The sequence below is a fragment of the Pseudorasbora parva genome, chromosome 5, assembly GCF_024679245.1.
Source record: "Pseudorasbora parva isolate DD20220531a chromosome 5, ASM2467924v1, whole genome shotgun sequence".
Classification (NCBI taxonomy): Eukaryota; Metazoa; Chordata; class Actinopteri; order Cypriniformes; family Gobionidae; genus Pseudorasbora; species Pseudorasbora parva.
Window position 1 is genome coordinate 48,840,802 of NC_090176.1, and position 22,928 is coordinate 48,863,729.

Sequence of the window (22,928 nt, forward strand, 5' to 3'; positions counted from 1 at the left end):
CTTTGAGATTCTTCGGAATGAAAAGTGCATTATAAATAAAATCTATTATTATTATTATTATTATTATTATAGACAGGGCTCAATACGAGGGGCGGGATAAACGGTTGTCTTTCACAACTCCCTCTGCACGCGATAGGATAGCGCTACACCAACCGGAGCAACGACGGTGAAGGGGAGCTCGCTGACTGATTAAACATTCGCCGTATCCGGTCGGCTAAACTACGAACACATCTTCCCGCTCTTTGTCCTTTTCTCAGAGAAAAGCTTAACTCCAAGTCTTCCAGAGTCGCGGTCAGAGCTGATTCGAAAGACCGCCGCCGTTCGCCAGTTTCTGTGTTTACTAGAAGCACGCAAACGCAACTCGGCCGTCGTCATTATGGCCCCGCCCGCCGACTCTATTCATGATGTGATTGGGCCGTCCAGATTTTGAGGAACACAGCTCAGAATGGTATTGAGAGTGCCTAGACGACACTTGCGGGCAAATAAAATTTGCTGCCGCTAGGGTGCATCTAGATTTCTAGGCTAGCATGCGGTGTCTTCATCCAAGGTGTCATGATTGTCTATGCGGATACTCACAAATCTCAAAAAAAAAAGAAAAAATACATCTTGGTAATTGGTTTGGTAATTACCGGAGATTATTTCAAAAACAGGTTTTGCGAACTAGTTCTAAATTTTTGGCTCAACCTCGATAAAACCACACAATTCCATAAAACCACACACTCAGAACTCTCTGGGTCAATAGTTATTAAAAAAATAATAATAATAATTTTGTCCTTTGGATAGCTATAGCTGGGTCATTTGAAAAACGTCTACCCAAAATGCCTATCGTTCCTAAATAAAAACTCAGAACTTTACATCATTAGGTGAGCAGATGCAGCACATGATTCAAAAGCATGCATACTTTTGCGGAGATCAGCCCATTGGTGGCGCTATAATTGTTGAATATAAAAGCTTTATAAACACTATATTTTCTATAGTTTTGTAGATCTCGCTAATACTGGTAAAAAAGTCTGGATAGGTACTGCCTGACATCAAAAGTAAAAAATAAATAAATAAATAAATAGTTTAAATACTTTGACGTTATTTAACAACTGAAACTTGTTTAAACACATTCCATATGATTCAAAAATATGCATTACATTATTTTATTTTTAAAATTTAAACACCTTTTTTAAGCTTTATTTAAAGGCACAATATGTCATTATTGTGACAGAGGTCTTATTCAAAACAAAGGTGAGGCTTGATGACGCCTTGATTTCGCGGAGCTTTTATTCTGCCACAAATGAGCGAAGCTTCTTCCACTCATTTGTATGTGGAGTAACACAGCGCTGTTTATCATATTACACACATTTGAGTGTGTTAACATTCATGTTATAATGCTACTGTGTGTGATTGCTCGGTGGTGACTATGAGACACTTAAGTTCAAACTGCAGTGAGCTAGATCCTATTAGACAGGGTAAAATATGTTAGGCCTACTCGCGGTAAATCAAGAACACCAGATTTAAACATTAAGACTGATAAACATTATATATATATATATATATATATATATATATATATATATATATATATATATATATATATATATATATATATATATATATATATATATATATATATGATAATGTAAGTACACAAGTAAACAAAATATATAGACTAACATTGTTCTAGTGGTTTTTAGATATTTTAATCCAAAAATCTTACATATTGTGCCTTTAATGGCCCGTATTTATTTACTTTTCCGTATTTATCTTCATTATGTAGTATAAGCGGTTTATTTGCTTTTGAAATGTTGCCAAATTGTAGTAATCATGAAAATAAATCTTAATTGTTGACGCTGTATGTGTGCGCGCGCGAGGGAGCGTGATTGTGTGTATGTGACGCGGTCCTTCAGTGTTCAGGCTCAGCCATGATCTCTGCGCTGTGTTGAAATCATGGAGTCCACTTATCGTCATTTAACAGTGTTTTACACCGTTCTTCTTATTCTAACATGCCGTTCTGCACAAGGAGAAGACAACGCTGGTGAGTAATTTGCATTAACGAGTATTTGTCAGGCGTTTATCGCACAGCTCGTGACTGTATAGTTTGTTTTAATGTCGACGTAAACAACAGAAGTGAACTAAAACTTCAGAAGTTCATCTGAGTTCAGCTTCACTGTTCTCGCCGCATTGTTCACATGTGCGTTGTTTCTTTTGAATTATATTTTAAAGTTTCGACAAACTTATCTTTGTTTCAGTAGCTCTGCATCCAAACGTCACGAGCTTTGACTACTAACTTAGCAAGACTGGAAAAAACTAGTCGAGCTCAAAAAATGAAAGGGGAACCTCCACATACATTTTGTTAGTAATACTGATAGTTAGTAATAATTATTAATACTGTAAAAACATAATGAACTGTCTTGTGAATTCCTTAGCTTTCTGAAATTTTGTGTCACGTTGTCTCGGGTTTTGGTGACACTGACAGAACTTTCTGGAAATATCGGGGTATTTAGATTTTCCTGAAATTATTATTTGCGTGCATGCAAAAGTCATAAAAAAATTATTATAATCTTAATTTTAAAGTAATTGGAATTTAATTCCATTAGTGTTTTTCTTTAATTTCTACTTTTCTACTTCTATTTCATAAGCAAGGAATTTTTTTGTTGTTGTCAAAACATCACTGGTTTTTGCACTGCAAAAATATACTATTTTTGTTTTGTTTTCAAGTTTAAATAAGTATTCTTAAATCAAGATGCATTTACTGGAGAACATTACTTAGATAGATATTAAATATTGTTTCAGAACCATTTTGTTTATGCCTAAAACTAGAAAATTATCTCCCAGTGGGCTAAGAGAAAAACTTAATTTAAAAGGAATAAATATATTTTTCTTACTCCAATGGCAGATTATTTTTTTCAGCAAAAACTCGCTTAATTTTGATTTTTATATCTAATGACATTTTGCATCTCAAGTAAATGTGTCTTAATTTAAGAAAGTTTAGATATTTGTACTATAAAACAAGACAAAATGCAGAGGAAGAGCATACTTTTTTGCAGGGTCTTGATGTATTGTCTGGTGCCATTTTTTACTTGACAGCTACATCAGCTATTTTTCTTGTTTCAGAACATTTGGAATACCATTCATAAGGCATGTGAACTACTGCTAAGATACTTTTGTGAAGTTGTGTCCTTTTTGAGTCTGACGTGTTACTGTAAACTGTTGTTCCAGTTCAAAATGTCTTGTGTTCCATGAAAAACACAATCTGTCCTAGCTTAAACCAAATGCAGCATGGCACAACACAATCACAGCCAATGTAACCCCTCCAGTTGTACTCGAAGAGCTTCGAGCATCATTGGAGGCTGGCGTACTAACAAGGACACTAAATACCGCAGCCTTTAGTTTCAGCCGCTAGTGCGCCTCAGTGGATTAGGTTTATTCGCACACCTCTCATTAGCTGGTCTCTGTTACACCGACCCCCTAAACCTTATTCTCATCCGGGTCAAGGCACCGATGTAACCACTCTGGTTCTGCTTGCACTGTGAGGCCAAGGGACCGAAGTTTATGTAGATGTGGTTTGTAGTTCATGGTTAAAACAAAACCTCAAATTAGCGTAAAAGAGAGATATTTTATCACTTGTTACCTTGTGTACAAACCTAGTCAGGATTCATTGAAATGTTAACCAAAAATGCCTTGTCTGTACAGACTGCCCTGCAGATGGACGAACATGGTTGACGTTCCGCCTCAACTGCTATCATTTCATCCATGGAGATGAGGACGTTGCCAAAAGCTACACTTTTCAAGATGCAAAAGACAAGTGTGGAAGATATGGTAATTGCTTTTTTACATTTTGTGAAATGTAAATATCTAAACTTTTTTATACGCAATATGGTAGACTTTAACCTTCCCATTTAATTTTTAGATCTCTTGACAGTAAAAAGTGCTGAGGAGAATGAATTCATCGTTAAATACAGCCCGTTTGTGTGGAAAGGCAAAATGAACGTTTGGCTGGGAATGTATTATGACACGGATGGTAAGTTTAATTTTCATCCAGAAACATATCTGTGTCTCAACCTAGTGCTGTAGGTCTTTAAACGGCAGAATTAACTACTATATTTGCTTTCTTAATGCAGTATCATTTCACCTGTGTGTTTCATTCTAAAGACAAAAAAAGTATTTTCATAATATTTTAATCAAAGTGTAATGCTTCGCTCCACCTCTGAAACAAATTTAACTGTCGGCTGGCATCACAAATCCCTTTTACTTTTAAACCCCTCCCTTCAAACCATCAGCCTTATTCTAGAAAGTAACACTAGGGCTGTTTGATAAATCGATTTTCCTCAATAAAATAATAACTAAGTGTTTGATATAATGTTTATGCTCTACTATGCAAATAATGCTGCATATGTGTGTTGCAAACCATCGCACTGGTGCTAATATCTTCGAGGTGCTGCCATTTCTGATGCCTATGTAAAAACGTTAAATAGCAAACACCAAAAGCATAACGAAACAGCTGCTCAGAGTTCTCCCATACAAGCCAAATCTGATGCCTTGTGATTTAAACTAAAGCCAAAAAAAGCGCTGACCTTCTCAGCAACAAACAGGAGAAACATTGAGCCAAAACAATACAGTTAGAGCTTTTCAGTCCACAAGTCACCAACATTTACTATAGATTTACTGTAGTAACACGAACTGTAACCATGGTATTGTGGGCTATTCATATGCAATTTTATAATATTAATAACGTAGACATAGGCTCTGTTTCACAGACAGAGCTTAGATTAAGCCAGGATGAGGCCTGAGTTCAATTAGGACATTTAAGTAGTTTCATAAACATGCCTTAGACAAAAACATTACTGTGGTCATGTTATCTACATTATCTTGAGACAAAACACTGGCAGTGACGTATTTTAAGACATCTCGGGGCAAGTTGCTTTCAGTTGAAACATGCATTTTACTTGGTCCGCCAGAAGCTAGATTTTACTTTATAAAGTTTTAAATATACAAACCCATCAGCACCCCCGGAGCAATGTGGAGTATGTTTATGATGGATGCATACACTTTTTTGGGCTTCTAATTTTGGGCTCCCATTTACTGCCATTAAATCTTGGTTTAGCCAGGACATTTTTTAATAGAACTGTGATTGTATCGTCTGAAAGAAGAAAGTCATAAACACCTAGGATGGCTTGTGGGGGAGTCAATTATTGGATCATTTTTGGGTGTACTATTCCTTTTAACGCAAACTTTTCAGTAGCCACTCAATTTCCCGAATAAAATCAAGCACCGCCTTGCATTCTTTTTTCTTCATTGAATAGAATTAGAAATATGTAAGATTATGGAGGTAATCAAATACAATTCCATGTTGATTTTAAGTATTGTTTTTATCTAAAAAGTGAAATTTCAGTGTGAAATAATAAATAGTAATTTAAACAGTAAAGAGTACAATTAAAAAAAAAAACATTTTTAAAGTAAATTACACTGATTAGGCTTGCTGCGATAGTCGGTGTTGCCGATGTTACCGGTGTTCAGACACAATATCACTTCCTCATCGTCATTTAGATTTTTTTTATAGTAATAAAATAATTTTGTTCAGTCAGAGAACAGACAGTACAAATAAAAACTGAACGTGTGTGTTTAATACAGTGTAAGCATAATGAGAGACGCAGCACACACTAGCAGTAGACAGGTCTCATTCATCACGAGAGCGAGGAGCTGTCTGACAAGATGATCGGGAAAGATTTGGTTTCAAAGCAAAGTGTAAAAGCGCCTATTTGAGCAAGCTTCTCTTTGTATTGTTGTGTTTTTCATTAAAAAAAAAAATTTGAACACACCATTCAAGCAAATCGCACCTGAATTGCCGCTAATTCTAAACCAAAAGTAAAATGTCTTCATTGTCTTCTCTTCGTGTTTGTAAATCATATTACGAAATAAAAGTTTTTAAACATTTTGGCCATAATTGTTGGCAACCTTTTATTAAATACTTTTTGCACCTTACTTTTGGCTCTGAGTCTTCTCCTAAAATGCCTGATGAGTTTGGAGAACACCTGACCAGAGATCAGAGACCATTCCTCCACACAGAATCTCTCCAGATTCAAAGATTCAAAGATTCATGCTGGTGCTTCTTCTCTTCAGTTCATCACTCATTCTCTAAAGGGTTCATGTCAGGAAACTGGGATGGTCATGGCAGAATCTTTATTTTGTTCCCAGTGACACGTTTGTTGTGTTGATTTGTCCTGATGGAAGATCCGACTGCAGCCCAATATAAGATTTCTGACAGAATCCATCAGGTTTAGATTTTTTTTCATCTGTTAGTATTTGCTAGAATCCATGATACCATATGTCTGAACAAGATGTCCAGGACCTCCAGCAAAAACAATAGGCCCACAACATTAACGATCCAGTGGTATTTTTAACCGTGGGCATGGGGTACTTTTTATCCCCGTTTGCAACAAACCCATCTGGTGGATTTGCTGCTGCTAAAAACTCTTTTTTTGTTTAGTTTTATCTGACCACAGAACCCGGTCCCTTTTGAAGTTCCAGTCGTGTCTGAATAGTTTGTTTCTGGATTAGCAAGAAGAATTTTTTGAAACCCTCCCAAACAACATGTGGTGATGTAGGGGTTGTTTGATTTTTTTTTTTTTTTTAAGGCTTTCTGACACCAAGCCTCAACTAATCTCTGTGATTCTCCATCTGTGATCCTTGGAGAGTCTTTGTGCACTCAAACGTTCATCCTCGCCGTGCATTAGGACAATATACACACACGTCCTCTTTCAGGCAGATTCATCTCATCTTTAGTTGATTGGAGCTTCTCCATTATTGCCCTGATGGTGGAAATGGGGATTTTCAATGCTTTAGCTGTTTCCTTACACCCACTTTCTATTTTGTGAAGCTCAACAATCTTTTGCTGCACATCAGAACTATATTCTTTGGCTTTACTCATTCAGATGGAGGCTTAAGGTAATTTGGCCTTTGTGCCTCCTTGTATGTACAGTCCTGTGGAACAAGACGTCATAGCTGGACAATTTCATGTTCCTAGTCACCCTGGTGTGCTAAAAAATGTACATATTAATGAGAATATATACTTCAGAGATATGTAACTCTTAAAATATCCTAGGGGTGCCGGTAATTATGGCCAACGTGTTTTGAAAAAAAACATAATTTCATAATGTGTTTTCCCCAAAAAATGTCTTTCTTTTACTTCAATGAATGGTTAGGTTTTTGTGAATTGTTTGAATAATAGATCAAAAAGGATAAACAATGCAGATTTATTTTTACTCTATCTTTGATCATATCTCCCAGGGGTACCAATAATTCTGGCCATGACTGTGCATGTAACTTTTATATTTAATTCTTCAGTAAGTCATTTTTACTATTTGATTCATCTGTGGGTTCTACTTTATTCTTGAGTTATATGTTCTAAAATTAAGATTTTTTTTTCCGTTAAAACAAAAAACGTATGCAGTCGGTGCCCAAGCATGTTATTGGACGTGGTCCAGATCCTCTGCACTGGAATGCAGCTGAACTTCACTAATCTGTTCAAACCAGGGGCCTTGGAAAAGAGTTGTTTACCAAACTGTTGCCGAGTCAGTGCTTTACATTTAGACCATTAAAGGAGAAGTGCTTTGAGAAATCTGAACCAGTTGGTTTAGTTCTAGAGGATTACACGCCTGGTGCTGCTGACAGTTTGTATAACTTCTAATTGAGTGAATCATGAGTAGCTACTTTCTGTTTTAAAGGGTTTAAGCAAACATTTTGCAATTTCATGTCTTTTTTTCTTGGCAGAATGTTTGAGCTGTTCTTTTGTGCTTGTTCTGACTGCTGTGCCAGGTTTGACATCATTGACTCTAAATATAATATGGGTTTGAATGGCATGAGAGTGAGTGCATGATGACAGCTGGCTCTTTAAAGCTGCTCCATCTCTTCAGGTTATATTGCTAGTCCATACATGATGAACTTTTCTAGCTGTCTTCCTCTAGTGCGATTTCCACACGTGTCTTCTCACAACACAAGGAAATCCTGTTATTTTAAGGCTGATTGGGGTGTTGGCGGATTCAAAGAATACATCATCCACACCCAGAGTCCACATGCTTTCAAGTGAAAACTAAAGAAACATATTTCAGACGCCGCATGTTTGCATAAGACTGTTTAGGCGTTGTGAAGAAAGACTTCACTTAGTTATTGAACAATGAACCACCGGACAATGTGAACTTTGATCATCTGAATGACCCAATGACCTGTGTGCTGGAGATTCAGACAGTCCTACATCGTGTGTTTGCATGTATAAACCTAAACATCTGACCGTATGTCATTAAGATAATATCATCTAGATGAGGTGAATGAAAGAATTAATTGCAGTTGAGTTGAAAATGATAAACAAGTTACTGTATGTCATTGTTTTCCAGCAAAAATATTTACAGTACAGGCCAAAAGTTTGGACACATTACTATTTGTAATGTTTTTGAACGAAGTTTCTTCTGTATTTGATCAAAAATACAGAAAAAAAGAATACTATTGTGATATATTATTACAATTTAAAATAATTGGTTTTCAATTTATTATACTTTAAATTACAATTTATTTCTGTGATGCAAAGCTGAATTTTCAGGATCGTTCCTCCAGTCTTCAGTGATCATGATCCTTCTGAAATCATTCTCAGATGAGGATTCATTTTTGAAAGTTGGAAACGGTTCTGCTGCTTAATATTTTTTCATAACCTGTGATCATTTTTTATACTTTGATTAAAAAAAAAAAAAAAAAAAAAAGCACATTTAAAAAAAAAAATCTTTTGTAACAACTATACTCTACTGGTCAGTAATTTGGGGTCAGTCATTTATTTATTTATTTTTTATAAATCAATAATTTTATTCAGCGAGGATGTGTTAAATTGATAAAAATTGATAGTAAAGGAGAGTTATATTATTTGAAAATATGTTTTTATTTTGAATAAATGCAGTTCTTTTGAACCTTTTATTCATCGAATATATTAGGCAGCAGAACTCATAATAAATCAGAATATGAGAATGATTTCTGAAGGATCATGATCACTGAAAACTGGAGGAATGATCCTGAAAATTCAGCTTTGCATCACAGAAATAAATGATCATTTAAAGTATAATAAATTGTAAACCAAATATTTTAAATTGTAATTATATATCGCAATATTAAAAAAAAAAAAAAATCAGTATTTTTGATCAAATAAACGCAGGCTTGATGAGCAGAAGAAACTTCTTTCAAAAACATTACAGATGGTAATGTGTCCAAACTTTAGGCCTGTACTGTATATGAGTTTTAAATTAATGTTTTGGAGGATCTAGTCCTGTCACTCATAATGCTTCACAATGCATATATAAGCAGTACAAATCCACCTTTATTTCTTTCATTTATTAATAACTTCACTATTAAGCTGTCTAGATGGACTTAAGTGAGCAAACCCCAAAAGCAAGCTTATATTTACATTCATTATACTAAAGGATGTGATCTTACATTTCACAGTGAAAGCTATCCTGATGCTTATTGTTAAAGGCACAATATGTAATATTTTTGGATTAAAATATTAAAAAAAAAAAAAACTAGAAAATATTTATATATTTTGTTGGCTTGTGCACTTTTATTTTCCCAAATGTTTCCAAGAATGTTTAAATCCAGAGAAATAAGAAATTTTAACCACCATACCTGCGTTACCATCGATTTCTGGTTTAATTTTGTAGAAACCATGGAAACAACAAAGACACTTTAATATATGAAGTTTTTTTTTTTTTTTTTTTTTAAGATTTATTTATACACTTTAAACATTACAAAACAAGAACATACAAACATAAATTAAAACATAACAGAAGCAGGGGAGGATGAAAACACAAAACATTAAAGTACAAAGATGCCCAGAGAATTATTTTCCCCTATAAAAAATAAAAATAATAAAATAAAAAAATAATAAAAAAAATAAATAAAAAATAAAAATGAAGTGTTTTATTAGACAGATGAGCAACTGTTTGGATCATTTATGGACAGAAAATGAATCATTGTTCTCCAGCACAACACTGTTAGTCTTATCTCTGGATTTACAGCGAGTACCATCCATGCCTAATATTGATATAGCTCACTGCAGTGTGAACAAGTGTCTCATAGTCTCCGAGATTAGCATTATAACAATGTCAACACACTCAAATGTGTGTAATATGATAAAACAGCGCTGCGTTACCCCAAATACACACGAGCGCTCATCTGTGACAGAATAAAAGCTCTGCTGTTCTCGAGCCGTGTGTCGCTCTCGTCTCTCATTATCAATCGCTCCAGCGCAAATGGGTCGCCAGGAGAAAGTAAGGGAAAAGGAGTTACATTAAAAAATAAAAATAAAATATTTTTCATAACATCAGTCTATAGGCCTATATAAAAGGAATAAATACATTAAATATATTTGACTTAAATAATTAACAGATTAACACTAAAAAAAAGAAAAGAAAGAAAGAAATGTGACAGTAGCTGCTGAGTTTGGTTCATTATCGTGAGGCGCGGCGCGGCGTCCTCCATCACGGAATGGAAACCCAGAAGACAGAAAGCAAATCTGGTTTTCTTTATTTTGCAATAGCACAATGTAAGTAAACACTTTGCAATTTTGAACAATGTCTGTCTCTTATCATTTGTATGACCAAAATGACAGATTTTATTTGTTTCCATCTCGTTCGCGAGGGCGCCTCACGTGCACACAACAAATTCCAGCATTGCAAACTTGACCTCGCAGTCAGTTCATCAACATAAAATAGCCAACCTAACTTTTTATTTATTAAAGGTCCCGTTCTTCACGATTCCATCTTTCAAACGTTAGTTAGTGTGTAATGTTGCTGTTAGAGCATAAATAATACCTGTAAAATTATAAAGCTCAAAGTTCAATGCCAAGCGAGATATTTTATTTAACAGAAGTTCCCTTTCAAAGCCTACAGCGAGCGGCCGGTTTGGACTACACCGCTGCACTTCCTGCTGTAATGACGTCACTAGAACCGTTTGTTGACTAACCCTCCGCCCACAAGTACACGCAAAATAGGGGGCGTGGTCTCGTTGCTCTCCCACGTGGAGAAGAGCGCGCATTCAGCGCTTCCATCTCTCCGTTATGCTAAGAGGCGGGACCTTTCCGGGCAAAGTGCGCTAAGCTGCTGTCCAATCACAACACGGGAAGCGCTGGCCCAATCAGAACTCGTTACGTGTTTCTGAAGGAGGGACTTCATAGAACAAGGAAATCATCAGGCCGTTTTTAGGACAGAGGAAACAGCGCTGTACAGATAAGTCAACTGTGTGAAAAATACTGTGTTTTTTTTTTTACATGAACTGCACACTGTAAACATAATCAAAGCTTCGAAAACACGCGAAGAATGGGACCTTTAATATAAAAAGTTACACATTCATACATTCATGTTTTGTTCCGCTCCTGTCCGCATTAAAGTATAAATACATTGTGTATAATATGACATTATTTCAACGCCCATGACATTATTTCAAGTAATTTTACATAAAAGCAAGCGTGTGCATGGTTTGGGGTGGCAGAATACACACAACGTGCGCTCCTGTCATAATTCCAAAAAATTGTCATCTCAGTTCATCACGATCTCACAAAGCTCTGTTATCAATAAAACAATATTGCACAATGAATCTTCCATAATGTCTACAATTTCTTTGTTATAATCAGAGGATTTGCCAGTGGATGATAAACTTCTCTTTGGCCATTGCGTTCTAGAAATAAACACATATTGGTTACACTGCACAACGCAGGAAAAAACATGTTTTAAACAGAAACTCTGCTTATTTGCTTTTGCCTCTTAAATGTTTTTTAGTTCTTGTTTTGTTTTGTTTTTGTAGTAGATGAATAACAATTTATTTGTTTCTAGATGTTTTATTTTTTGACATTTCTATTTTGCGTTGAGTCCCGCAAATAGTCTTATTCTCCTGCAATCCGCACACACACGTAGCTACCTTACCGCCCGCGGCCGTACTCATCCATCAAATCTAGACCCGCGCCGCACTCTATGCGTTTGGTCCCGTGAGTACCGCGGCAGTGCAGGTCTCTATTCCCATTTTTGCACATTTGTAGCGGATGATTTTTTTCCCCATCAAGAGTCCTATTAGGATGCGACTGAAGTATTGACAAAACCAATAATAAAAAATGGTTTAGCATCCAAATACATCACAAAATATGGAAACATTTGGATTTGAATGAGAGAGATAGGGTACGTGAGCCTAGCGCTGGTTTCTTTCAGTTCTTTAATAAATAATTTAGTTTTGGCTTTATAGTTATAGCCTTCTAATATTGTTTAATTATTGATCTGTTCTGAATACCGTTAAATTTGAAGGATTTGTTGTGGAGTGACGGGAACTAAAATAACCTACTAAAATTATGATCAAAGTTATTCAACTAAATATACAAATAAAATGTATGAATTAGGTCTTATTTAATTCTATAAACTATAATACTGATCTGCCAACATTTTCGCTATATGATAAATTAAAATGAGCTGATAACATCACTGTTTTCTCCAAAACGACTGTACAGCCAAATCAAATTTTGTTGCAGTATTGTCCTGTTTGACACTGTGAAGCTGCTTTGAAACAATCGTGATTGTAAAAGCGCGATATAAAGAAAGATGATTGATTGATTGAACCTATAGCTATGTTAGTAGTGTTCGTGGTGTTATTTAGCTTCATTTACTGGTATTATTTCTGAATGCAATCAAATGCGACTTATACTTGACTTACCTGTTTTTCTCTCCCTCTCAAAATGTTTGTCGGTTACCTGAAGAATCAACTTTACGTTGCGAATGCGTCAAGGATCAAAAGCGGTTGTGTGGAAAAGTGCTGAGCTGAATATTTGTGCCATCTAGTGGTTTAATGGAGAATACAGTCAAATAGCCCATGTTTGGCAGGACTTATTTGAATGTAAATGGTTGTAGGCCTATACATGGGTCGCGGCAACAACAACAACAAAAAAAGAGGGTCGCTCTTAAAAAAAAGTTTGAAAAACACTGCTCCAGCACCTCGTTCAGCTTCACCCTGATTCATATACAGACATGCTAACACATCTTTAATACATCTGCTCATCCATGAATATGATTTCTGCCTGAGTCCCGCTGGATTCTTTTCCACCGGCTGTAGAGCTGAAGTCAACAACTCCCATGATTCCACAAAATCACGGCATCATCAAGCTACGCGTTTGATTTGAATAAGTGACCTCTAGTGGCGCAAATTACATATTGTGCCTTTAAGCCATGTAGTGCTTAATTTATTTTTACTGAGAATATTTCTATAAATATGCCCTGTTACAAGCATTACTCTCTCATTCTGTCTCTCTGTGTCCCTCACAGATGATGTGTTCAAGTGGCATGACGATAACAGCGTGTTGAGCTATAATAACTGGGAGGATGGTGGCTCTGATTACACCGATCTGTCTATCTTGGACACGTGTGTCTCTCTTCACTCCAACACAGGGAAGTGGGAAAACATCAGCTGCACGGAGAAACCTGAGAACGGAGTAGTGTGTCAGACGAGTAAGTTCACAATTCCAGAATTCTCCTCGGGTGTTATTTTAGTAGCACTGAGATACCATAATAGTACCATATATTTTGTATTTTTTGTTTTAATTTTAAAAGAAGTGTATGAAACATTGTGGCCAAAACTGGTACTGCAATCACTTTCAAATGACTGTAGAGCGGTGTATGCCCTTCCCCTCCCCCTGACTCAGGGTTGCCAGATATAATGCAGGATTAGCAGGAGCATTTGTAGCTGCAGCTGTGGTAATGAGCAGATCTGGCAACCCGGATGCAGAAACACTACTGACTTCGTGATTGGTCGATAGGTGGAGGGCGGAGCTTAGGGGCAAAAGACAACATGTCAACAACAACATCAGTCGAGGGCTGCAACAACAACTTTTAAAAGACAATATCCTGGCCAGACTACTGTTGTCAGTGATATAAGTATTTGAAATGAACATGATTTCTTAATGTCTAGTGAAATATCAGGGCCATTTTATGATTAATTGAAATATATTTCTTACATACAGTTCCTTTAAAGTTCTAGCAATGTTGTTGTGTGGGTGGGTTATGTAAGTTTTAATATTGTTATATACACATGTGACTCTGGAACACAAAACCAGTCATAAATCACACGGGAATATTTGTGGCAATAGCCAACAATACATTGTGTGTGTCAAAATTATAAATTTTTCTTTTATGCCAAAAATCGTTAGGATATTAAACCAAAGCTCATGTTCCAGGAAGATATTAAGTACATTTCCTACCATAAATATATATAAAAAATATTATTAGTAATAATATGCATTGCTTAGGACTTAATTTAGACAACTTTAAAGGCGATTTTCTCAATATTTACATTTTTTTTTGCACCTCAGCCAAATATTCCTATCCTAACAAACCATACATCAATGGAAAGATTATTTATTCAATTTCAAAAAATGTTCCTGGTTTAGGGTCATATATATATATATATATATAAACCGAGAAAACACGTTAGGCAGGCTGAACTGGATAGAACATACAACGTTTATCCACGTTTATAAAGATGTGTAATTTGACCCCCAAATTTTCTGATATGTTTTTCAGAGGCAGTCTGGATAAGCCCACCCAGTAAGTATGATCTAATTTTTGTTATATTTTTACCACAATCTTGCTATTATAACTCTACATTTAAATTGAGGAGTTTTTTTCTAATTTTTTTCCCAATCAAGACACATAATGTCCAAAATGTGTAATTAAATTGTCTAGTTCCTGATTCAGCTTATTTGTCTGGAGCCATCATGACTGGAGTAAATCGTGTTGTTTTGTGTCTCCTCCTCCTCCTCTCCAGAGAACAGTCCTCTCCTCTCAGCTCTGGTCATCATCAGCGTGGTGCTGATACTGCTCGTTTCTGCAGGGGTTTGGTTCCTTCACCAAAGAAACAACCCGAATGCATCCATCCTCAACCTGATTGAGTACCACCCGCCCTTCAGATCCCCGTCCACAGATCAGACCTGTTTGGTAGAAGCGGAAGAGATTGAGGAGATGCCTTAGCGCTCAGTGCTGTGCTGATGGTGGCGTTTTGCGGCCATTCCCAGGTTAGAATAAGCAGCGGGCGTTCATGGAGATAGTGAACTCTTCCCTCTTCACTGGTTCCTCAGCTACGGTCCACACAACAGAACAAAACACAGGCAGTCGCAACTCAAATGATCTCTTTCTCATGGGTGGAATGGAGGATTGGAAGGGGAAAATGAATGCCATAAAAGAGGGCTTTATTATGCAGGAAAATTAAGCACTTCTTACTTTCTCCCTGAAGATTGAACTGGGTAATTGACTATTTTTGCTTTACTAATATTTCCTCTGAGCTGCATTGTGTCAATTTGGTGAGATTAGTTTCTTTACTATCAAGCTCCGAAAAGGGCAAAAAAAATGGCATATATTTTTGTGCACTAAAATTCAGGTCAGTTATAGATTAGTGCGAGGAACGGACTGAAGTTTAAGTCATGATCTCAGTCAAATCTAGCTCTCGAATCAATCATGTTTTAATGTTATAAGTGCCAAATTTGCCTCTGTTTCTGTTGTAAGATTTAGAAAATTGTCTGATTTCTTTTTGTCCAGTAGGACCAGTGTTTATTTCTTGCATTCTCAGTTGAAAAGGTTACAAATATATGTTTGTCACTGCTTGCGCTGTATTTGCACCTCGAGATTTTAGATATGCAGACTTCCTTATTGCCAATCACAATATTTTATAAATGTTGATGTTTTTATGATTTGGATTTGCCACTATCAGTCGTCTGTATTTGTATTGCCATAAATGAATCAAATTGTGTAAACATAGATTAAGACTTTATTCATCCATACATGAACAACGAGCCATTTCTCAAAGAGAAACGAATCAACTGTTTGTCTTTAAAAGCGAATAAAGATTCGTCTTCAGTTTGCTTTCTGTCTTTACTGTCTGATCTAAAACCTAGAACAACAACAAACTCATCTCATACATGCACAAATACACTCATGAGCTTAGACTTAATGCCGCAGTGAGCAATTTCAGGCTAACTTCAAGCACACGGCAGCTCATTGAGACCTGAGCAAACAGACTTGCAGAATTAGCAGGCATTTGCTGAATGAAGAAGCTCCTACGCTTGTATCCAGATGAGCTGCAGATGAATCTGCGTATTGAAAGAGAGAGAGAGTGTGAGAGAGAGAGATCAGGATGAAGTGGGACAGCTAATTGAGGGCAGATGAATTACCCTCAGGGGTTTAATAGATCACTGTCATTATTCTACCCTGAAAGTGTCAGTTTGTCTCTGTGTCTCCAGCTGCTTCATCTACACACGTGTTTGGTCATGTTACGACTGCTAATGCATTAGGATGTCAAGTTCTGTAAGTCAGATTTGTATCTAAACCCGTGCAGTAATCCAGTAGCACACAGTTTGAGGGTGATGATCGATATGTTTTTCCTGTGTCCTCATGTCACTTTCCATCCTGCTTGTCATCATCGTCCTGGAAGTGACATTGTTTTGATGGTAAAACAATTTATGCACCAACGTCAGTATTATCAGTGGATCTGATGAATTCTGAGATGTTTTGTGCTGTTAGATATTTTGCTTATATTACAGGAAAAGCAAAAAACAACTTGATATGAATCTGTTTTTCTACAGAAATAACACGCATTCACATTCACCATTTCTTTTTGAACTTTGAGTTTTACAACAGGTAAAAAATAAGAACACGATAACCCTTCTCAAAATGAAAAGCTAAGCATTAAGCTTTCTTAAATGGGGACCATTTTAAATATTATTATATATTTATTATTTATAAATGCCAATAATTATCCCAGCTTTCCATCAGCATAAGTTACTGATCTGCCGCTATAAATGTGCACTTATTTAGATTCATGCAAGTAATTTTCGTGAGCAACCTGCAGACATTCATGTCATCATCTGACATTGAGGTTTGTCATTGATGACCACTAGAGGACGCTGTTACTCCTGAAATGATCCCTGGACACAACTTCAGTCCTGGATCCACTGTCCCGCAGACCTCCAACCCTGATAAAAACACACCTGAACAAGCTAATCAGAGTTACTAAGATACAGGCAGATGTGTTTAATCAGAGTTGGAGCTCAATCTCTGCAGGACCGAAGCTGGCCATCACTGCTGCAGACAGACTGTGCAGGCCAGAGAAATCGGACAAGAAGTGACAGATGCATTTTGTGCAAATTAGCATATAAGTAGTAAAGTAAAATAAGTAAGAGTATAAGTTGGACATATTTTCTCCTTCCTTTTAAAGTAATGCTATCCTAACTATGCATGATTGTATGGTTAGTTGCATTTGAGTATTGCATATCCACAGGCCAATCAGAAAACCTCTGACACATTTTCATTGACTATACAATCAGTTTGTTCCAGTTCCTTTATCTTGTTTCAGTGCGTTTCTAAATTCCTAATACGAATGCAGTTCTTATCTGTTAAACTTGTGTGTCCAGTCTGAATCAGGATATTGTATTGGTCCGTGTTTTCTCAGTTCTCAGGGAGAGTTCAGAAGTGAGCGAAGCGCCTCTTTGCACAGATTGTCATAGATAAAACGCTCTGTTGTTGACAGGAACTGAAAGCACTCACCTTGCACATATTTCTAGGGTTTTAAGTTTATGCTGGATGAATTAGTAATGACTTGGAGTCACGTCAACAACATCAGACCTCAGCAAAATGCAAGATGGAACAAGGAAACAAAGACACTTGGAAAGACACAAAGTCTGATTTTTATTGCACTTGTGGTAAAAACAAAACAAACAAAAAAACTTGACACTGCACACAAATCTCAAATCCACTCTTTAGGTATACAGAGTCTTGCCAGTGTCATTTTGTGAGTAATGAAAGATGCAGAACTCACATGAAGAGTATCAGACAACATAAGTGATGTTTACACATTCTTGCCTATGATGTGTCTGAAGCTTTTTGTAAAAAATATTATTTCATGTGGTGTTGTGCTGTTTCAATTGCACATTTGAAAACAGCACAAGAGCTTTACAGAGTCTGATAGACATCAATGCACACTGTACAGACAACACAACAGCATCAAACACCAAAGTTAAGAACACATACTGCATGCCAGCAGATTGAAGTCAGATTGTTTCTCAAGGAGAAGGCATGTGCTTTATTATGAGTCTACTGTGAACTGATGAAAAAATATACCACAGTGCCATTGTGCTGATGGGAGATATGATTCTTATCTCTTGTGTGGTTTAGTCGTTGTGAATCATTTTGCAAGTAACTGTCAGGGCAAAGTCCAACTAAAGACACACACACACACACACTTCAGTTTGTGCTTCCTGCGTTTGTCTTGCGAGGCCGTTTTGAACATTATAGAAAACACTAGACCTGTGCCCGTATTTATCAAACATCTTAGAATTACTCACAAGAACACTGCTAAGAATCGACTTAAGAGTAAAACAATTCTTGGCTCAAAGCTACGGTTAAGCATCCCAATCATACTTTAAGTAAAGTGTTGGACTAAATCTTGAGTGTCAGTCGATTTACAACACTTTAAATTCACATTGAATGCAGGTTCCTAACATTCAACACACATTTGACAATAAAGTTTTCAAGAGAATGCATATTAATATACACATTTGAATTGAAAGATAAACATGTTTTCATCCATGTCTTAATTACAATTTTTAAACTGGTGTGCTGTTAACTGACCTATAGCCTAGATTTTTTGTATATAATCAGCCACCATGGATTCCAAAAGAAATCCGAACTGGCAGGAAGAAGAAGCGATCGCTACTGCTGGCTGATTTAGTAGAACAGCGTTTTTTATTATTATTATAAAACCCAACATTAACCAGCGCTGAAAAAGATGATGCCTGCTCTGTCCAGTTAATAGCCTACCGTTTGATTAACTCGTCGTCAAATATTTCGAACACATTCTCCCTCTCTTGAAAGATTTGTGCACGTCTCTGTCTCCTCAGTGCCATCTCAAGCCCCTAAAGGCAACTCCTCCTAACCACTTGAGAGACCTCTCGAGCTGTCTTAAATAACTGGGAGAGTCAGAGTGATTCTTAGCTTTAAGAAATTGGATAACTTGCTTTTATACTTAAGTTTGAAAGTAGGAGTAAATTGCATGAATTCTCAGCACTTAAGACTAAAATAGCACTTTGAGAAGCTTGATAAATACGGGCCCTGATGTTTGCATGTGCAAAGCTCAATATCACAATGCTGCAGCATTCCAGGTGGTTATAAGGGTGCATTGCTATGTGGATGCTATTCTGAGTGGTTGTTAGTGTGTTGTTGTGTAGTCGCTAGGGTGTTCTATGGGGTTGCTAAGCTATTCTATTAGGTTGTTATTCTTTTTGGTTGCCAGGATGATGCCATGTGTTTTTTTGTCTTCTGAGTGCTTCTTAGTGTGTTGCTATGTGGTTGCTAGGGTGTTGCTATGTGATTTTTTGTGTGTTCATGTTGCTAGGGTGGTTGGCATGTGGTTGCTGAAGTGTGCTGGTTGTTGGTGTCCTGCTATGTGGTTTATAGGGTGTTCTGGGTGGTTGTTAGTGTGTTGCTATGTGATTGCCAGGCCTTTGTTATGTGGTTGCTAAGATGTCCTGAATGGTTGTGTGTTCCTATGTGGTCGCCGGGGTGTGTTCTGGGTAGTTGCTATGTGCTTTTTTAAAGTAGATGCCAATGTGGTTGCTAAAGTGTTCTGAATGGTTGTTGGTGTGTTGCTATTTGGTTGCTATGGTGTTCTAGGTGGTTGCCAGTGGGTTGCTACTATATGTGGTTTCTAATGTGTTCTTACTGGTTGTTAGTGTGTTGCTATATGGTTGCCAGGGTGTTGTCATGTGATTGCTAAGGTGTTCTGAGTGCTTGTTAGTGTGTTGCTATGTGGTTGCTAGAGTATTCTACCTGTTTACCAGTGTGTTGCTATGTTGCTGCTAGAGTATTCTACCTGTTTGCCAGGCTGTTGCTATGTGGTTTCTAAGTTGTTCTTTGTGGTTGTGAAGGTGTTATGAGTGGTCACTGGTGTGTTTCTATGCAGTTGCTAGGGTGTTCTGGGTGGTTGCCAGGGTGTTGCTACTGTGTGTGTGTGTGTGTGTTTTTTTTTTAGATGCTCTTTCTGGTTGTTAGTGTGTTGCTATGGGTTTGCCAGGGTGTTGTCATGTAATTGTTATGGAGTTCTGAGTGGTTGTCAGTGTGTTGCTATGTAGTTGCTAGGGTGTTCTGGGTGCGAAGGGCAGAAATGCTGTCAGACTCCAGGCAGCTGAGGACCGTTTGGTGATTTGTACTGGTTTCTCACACTTTCCCAGGGTTCGGCTAGTTGTCTGGACCTCTTAGGACATGACAAAAGCCAGGTCAACAAAGCCTAATTTATTAGAGGGGGACACAATAGCTGTTCTCAGGGAGAGGGGCAGTACAGAGGGGAGCCTCCTGCATCTGTGTGTGAGAGAGAGACGGGGCCTAATAATAATAATGAAACAATAGACAAACCCAAGTGTTTCCCTTGAGTGACTCCTCCGTTTTTTTTCTTTCTTTCAGATTTCAATGGGGCAGCAGTATTTTTACAAGGGTGAGTTTCACAAAACTGGATCCTATTTCACCCCAAAATTATATTTTGCTTAAAGGATATAAATCTGTTTGTTTGTTTTTTGACCTTCCATTCATGTTTTTGTTGAGTTCTGAATAAATAAGTGCATGTTTCAGCCATTTTGTGTCTTGTTTGTTTGTTATCATCAAATTGTATTACAGTGTATCAACCAATCTGCTCTCTCTATTGGCATCAGGGTATTAAAAAACTCATATCTGTAAGCCATAAATTATTTTAATAACAATAACCCCACCCCCCACCCCACTCACATACACACACACACACACACACACACACACACACACACACACATTATCATTATTATAATGCAAAACAATCTAATTCTCATTACTGTAATGCGAAAAAATATGATATATTATAAGTCAAATCATTTATACCTCATAGTTGTGTTTTATGTACTGCCTTTCATTTATACTAATGCTGTCAAATGAATTCATCTTGATTAATTGTATCTAACATACACACTTTTATGTAAGATTCACTAATTTATACTGATTTAAATATTTGTGTAATACAACAAAAATTACTATTGCAGAGAATCTAATTTTGGTTGTCAGTGAAATTACAAAAACAAATACATTTAATTTTATTTAATTGACCGAAAATAGGCGTCATGTTATTTATGTAAAATATAATGTCTTATTTGTTTAATTTTATTTTGATTTAAGGGTGATAATGTTTTGGTTAGATTCACTAAGGTTTCTAAATGACTGTTTATATGTGATGATTTAGTGCTGGTGACCTTTTTGATTAATTAATTTGACACTATAAAAAAAGAATCCCTCCTGCTGCTTAAAAGATATTATAGCATTGGAAATTAATGAATTATGTGTCTCCTGCATTGCATTTCTCAAATTGGATGATTTACGTGATTAATTGAGCTCTTGGTACCAATGCAGCAGAAGCCAGAGTCCTTTAAAATGATGCCACCCGCTTCCACTTTAATTACACGGTGTCACGCGGTGCTTGATTTTTCAAACAGACCTTTGCTTTTGTCTTCCATCTCCCTCTTTACTTTTTTCCAGCCGTCTGTTGTCCAGGAGATGGATGCTTTCTGAGGAGCATACATTATGGAGAAGCCTGCCACCATTGTGATTATGGCTGTAATGGCCTGTTTTTGATCAAATAACACCAAAGGCATCTCATTCGCACGTCTCTGGCTTTCTCGTGCGGATGCATGAAGGAGGAAAAGGTTAGCGTTGACCTGACACGGCTAATTAAAAGGGACAACGTTCAGCGTTAATATGACAAGACACAAACTGACAGTTGGCATGGAAATGTGCATAGCAGATGCTGTGTGCACACCACCTGACATGTGCCGTTTTCTCACGTCCTTTGTTAAGACAATATGGTGTTTGCACACAGAACGGCATGATAGATTTGCTTGATTAACCAAGAACTAGATTATTTGATTTTCCATTTTCCGAAGAAAAAGAGTGGCGCTTACCATGCAAAAGTCACCTGCACGATGGTACAGGGGTTATTATTCTACTCCCTTCTGATTCTGCTTGTCTTGAAAAAGGTGGTTGCTAACAAGTGTCTAATTGGGACTACAAAGATTGTCTGTGACATTAAATGTCATCAGCTTAACAGTCATATTCATATAGTTTATACACTGTAAAAAATATTGTTGGTTTAACTTAAAAAAGTAAGTAACCTGGTTGCCTTAAAATTTTGAGTTTATTGAAATTAAAAAAATTGAGTTGATACAATGAAGGAAATTGGTTTAATAAATAAAAACTCAAAATATTATTGTATCTTAACCACATAAAAATGTGATAAATCATGAAAATGGTTTCACTGCATCATCACAAATAAAACACACACAATTACCCAATATGCTTACAAAATATTTTAATAATATTTGAAAAAAGGTTGTTAATTCTGAAAAAATTTCATTGTATTAACTGAAATTGGACTTTTAAGTCAACCAGGTAACTTGTTTTATATATATATATAAATAAAACAAGTTACCTGGTTGACTTAAAAGTACAATTTCAGTTAATACAATGAAATTTTTTCAGAATTAACAACCTTTTTTTGTTATATATACAGTATTGTTCAAAATAATAGCAGTACAATATGACTAACCAGAATAATCAAGGTTTTTCGTATATTTTTTTATTGCTACGTGGCAAACAAGTTACCAGTAGGTTCAGTAGATTCTCAGAAAACAAATGAGACCCAGCATTCATGATATGCACACTCTTAAGGCTGTGCAATTGAGCAATTAGTTGAAAGGGGTGTGTTCAAAAAAATAGCAGTGTGGCATTCAATCACTGAGGTCATCAATTTTGTGAAGAAACAGGTGTGAATCAGGTGGCCCCTATTTAAGGATGAAGCCAACACTTGTTGAA

At 36.5% G+C, this 22,928-nt stretch overlaps 1 protein-coding gene across 1 annotated transcript; it reads left to right on the top strand.

The window, feature by feature from the left end:
• The first annotated feature begins 1,863 nt into the window (after positions 1 to 1,863).
• cd302 (CD302 molecule) lies at positions 1,864 to 15,905 on the top strand. The gene is made up of 6 exons (XM_067444596.1): positions 1,864 to 2,023; positions 3,682 to 3,807; positions 3,899 to 4,009; positions 13,323 to 13,505; positions 14,577 to 14,600; positions 14,821 to 15,905. Exons 1-6 carry the CDS (start codon positions 1,936 to 1,938, stop codon positions 15,021 to 15,023), a joined length of 735 nt encoding a protein of 244 aa, XP_067300697.1. The 5' UTR covers positions 1,864 to 1,935; the 3' UTR covers positions 15,024 to 15,905.
• The last annotated feature ends 7,023 nt before the right edge of the window (positions 15,906 to 22,928 follow it).

Excerpts from the sequence above, each read along its gene's own strand:
- cd302 (XM_067444596.1), top strand. The coding sequence starts at position 1,936 with ATGGAGTCCACTTATCGTCATTTAACAGTGTTTTACACCGTTCTTCTT. Across the intron at positions 3,808-3,898 it reads AGACAAGTGTGGAAGATATG|ATCTCTTGACAGTAAAAAGT; the intron begins GTAATTGCTTTT and ends TTTAATTTTTAG. Across the intron at positions 4,010-13,322 it reads AATGTATTATGACACGGATG|ATGATGTGTTCAAGTGGCAT; the intron begins GTAAGTTTAATT and ends TGTCCCTCACAG.